Consider the following 928-nt stretch of genomic DNA (forward strand, 5'->3'; position numbering starts at 1 on the left):
GCTGATGGGGGCTCAAAGCCTTTAGCTGCTACCTGAACTTAGCGTAGTAAAGATGACCTGCCCTCTGTAATACTGGGAACGAAAAAACTGGGATGTTTCAGCAGAGGAGGAAAAAAAAGGAGAGATCAAAGAACTTCAGCTTAATTTCACCTGTCAAAAATACTGAAACAAAGAAGCTAACCACGGCCAAAGAGTGACAGAAAGAAAGAGGACCAAGAGGATTAGCTAAGAACGACTCTTGTGAAACCAAACCGACCTGCTTCTCTAAGAGAAGTGGCTTGGTTCTAGTGGAGCTTTTGACACAGTCTGATAGAACATTGTTGTAGGGAAGCCTGGGAGCTGTACCCTGTGTGAAACTGATACACGGTGGGAGATAAACCTCAGGAGGAGGTGTCCACGTCCTTCAGCCCATGTGTATTAGGAGCTCATTTTCGATAGGATTTAACAGAGGAAGGGTTACAGATCTGGTAATCACACACTGTTGTTAGTAATCATATGAATGATGGAGCATAAAACACACTCGTTGAATCTGAAGATAAGGCAAGGATATTATATGAGGATTGAAGAATAGATACTGCCTTGGACACAAGGAAGGACTTCTTGATACTCATCTTCTAGCAGCATCTACCACCTCTGCAGCTGTTCTACCCTATTATCTGCAAAGGATTCATGGAAATATCTTGTACTTAAGGTAATGCTGGTAAGAAAATGCAGCTTAAGGCTCTCTGGCCTCAGAGGTGATGTGAGTAAAACACTAGCACTTACGGCGTCCTCTCCCTGGTGGAATGGCAGCACAGTGGTGTTTGATGTCCAGGGCACAGGCTGTGTGGAGCACTGGGTCGACAAATATATCTGCTTTGCTTTCCTTCAGCATGTTGAGCACTTCCTGGGGAGAGGGAAATGACAAATCTCAAAAAAAAAAAAAAAA

At 43.9% G+C, this 928-nt stretch overlaps 1 protein-coding gene across 1 annotated transcript in view; it reads right to left on the bottom strand.

The window, feature by feature from the left end:
* The window catches only part of LOC104499357 (Golgi apparatus protein 1-like), a 2,901-nt gene extending 2,019 nt beyond the window's left edge, over window positions 1–882 (bottom strand). Inside the window, exon 1 of the mRNA XM_010142850.1 lies at window positions 766–882. Coding sequence (XP_010141152.1) covers window positions 766–874 — 109 coding nt within the window. The 5' untranslated portion in view covers window positions 875–882. The remainder of the gene's footprint in view (window positions 1–765) is intronic.
* Window positions 883–928: the final 46 nt, after the last annotated feature.

Source organism: Buceros rhinoceros, unplaced genomic scaffold (genome assembly GCF_000710305.1).
Source record: "Buceros rhinoceros silvestris isolate BGI_N320 unplaced genomic scaffold, ASM71030v1 scaffold18329, whole genome shotgun sequence".
Taxonomy (NCBI): domain Eukaryota; kingdom Metazoa; phylum Chordata; class Aves; order Bucerotiformes; family Bucerotidae; genus Buceros; species Buceros rhinoceros.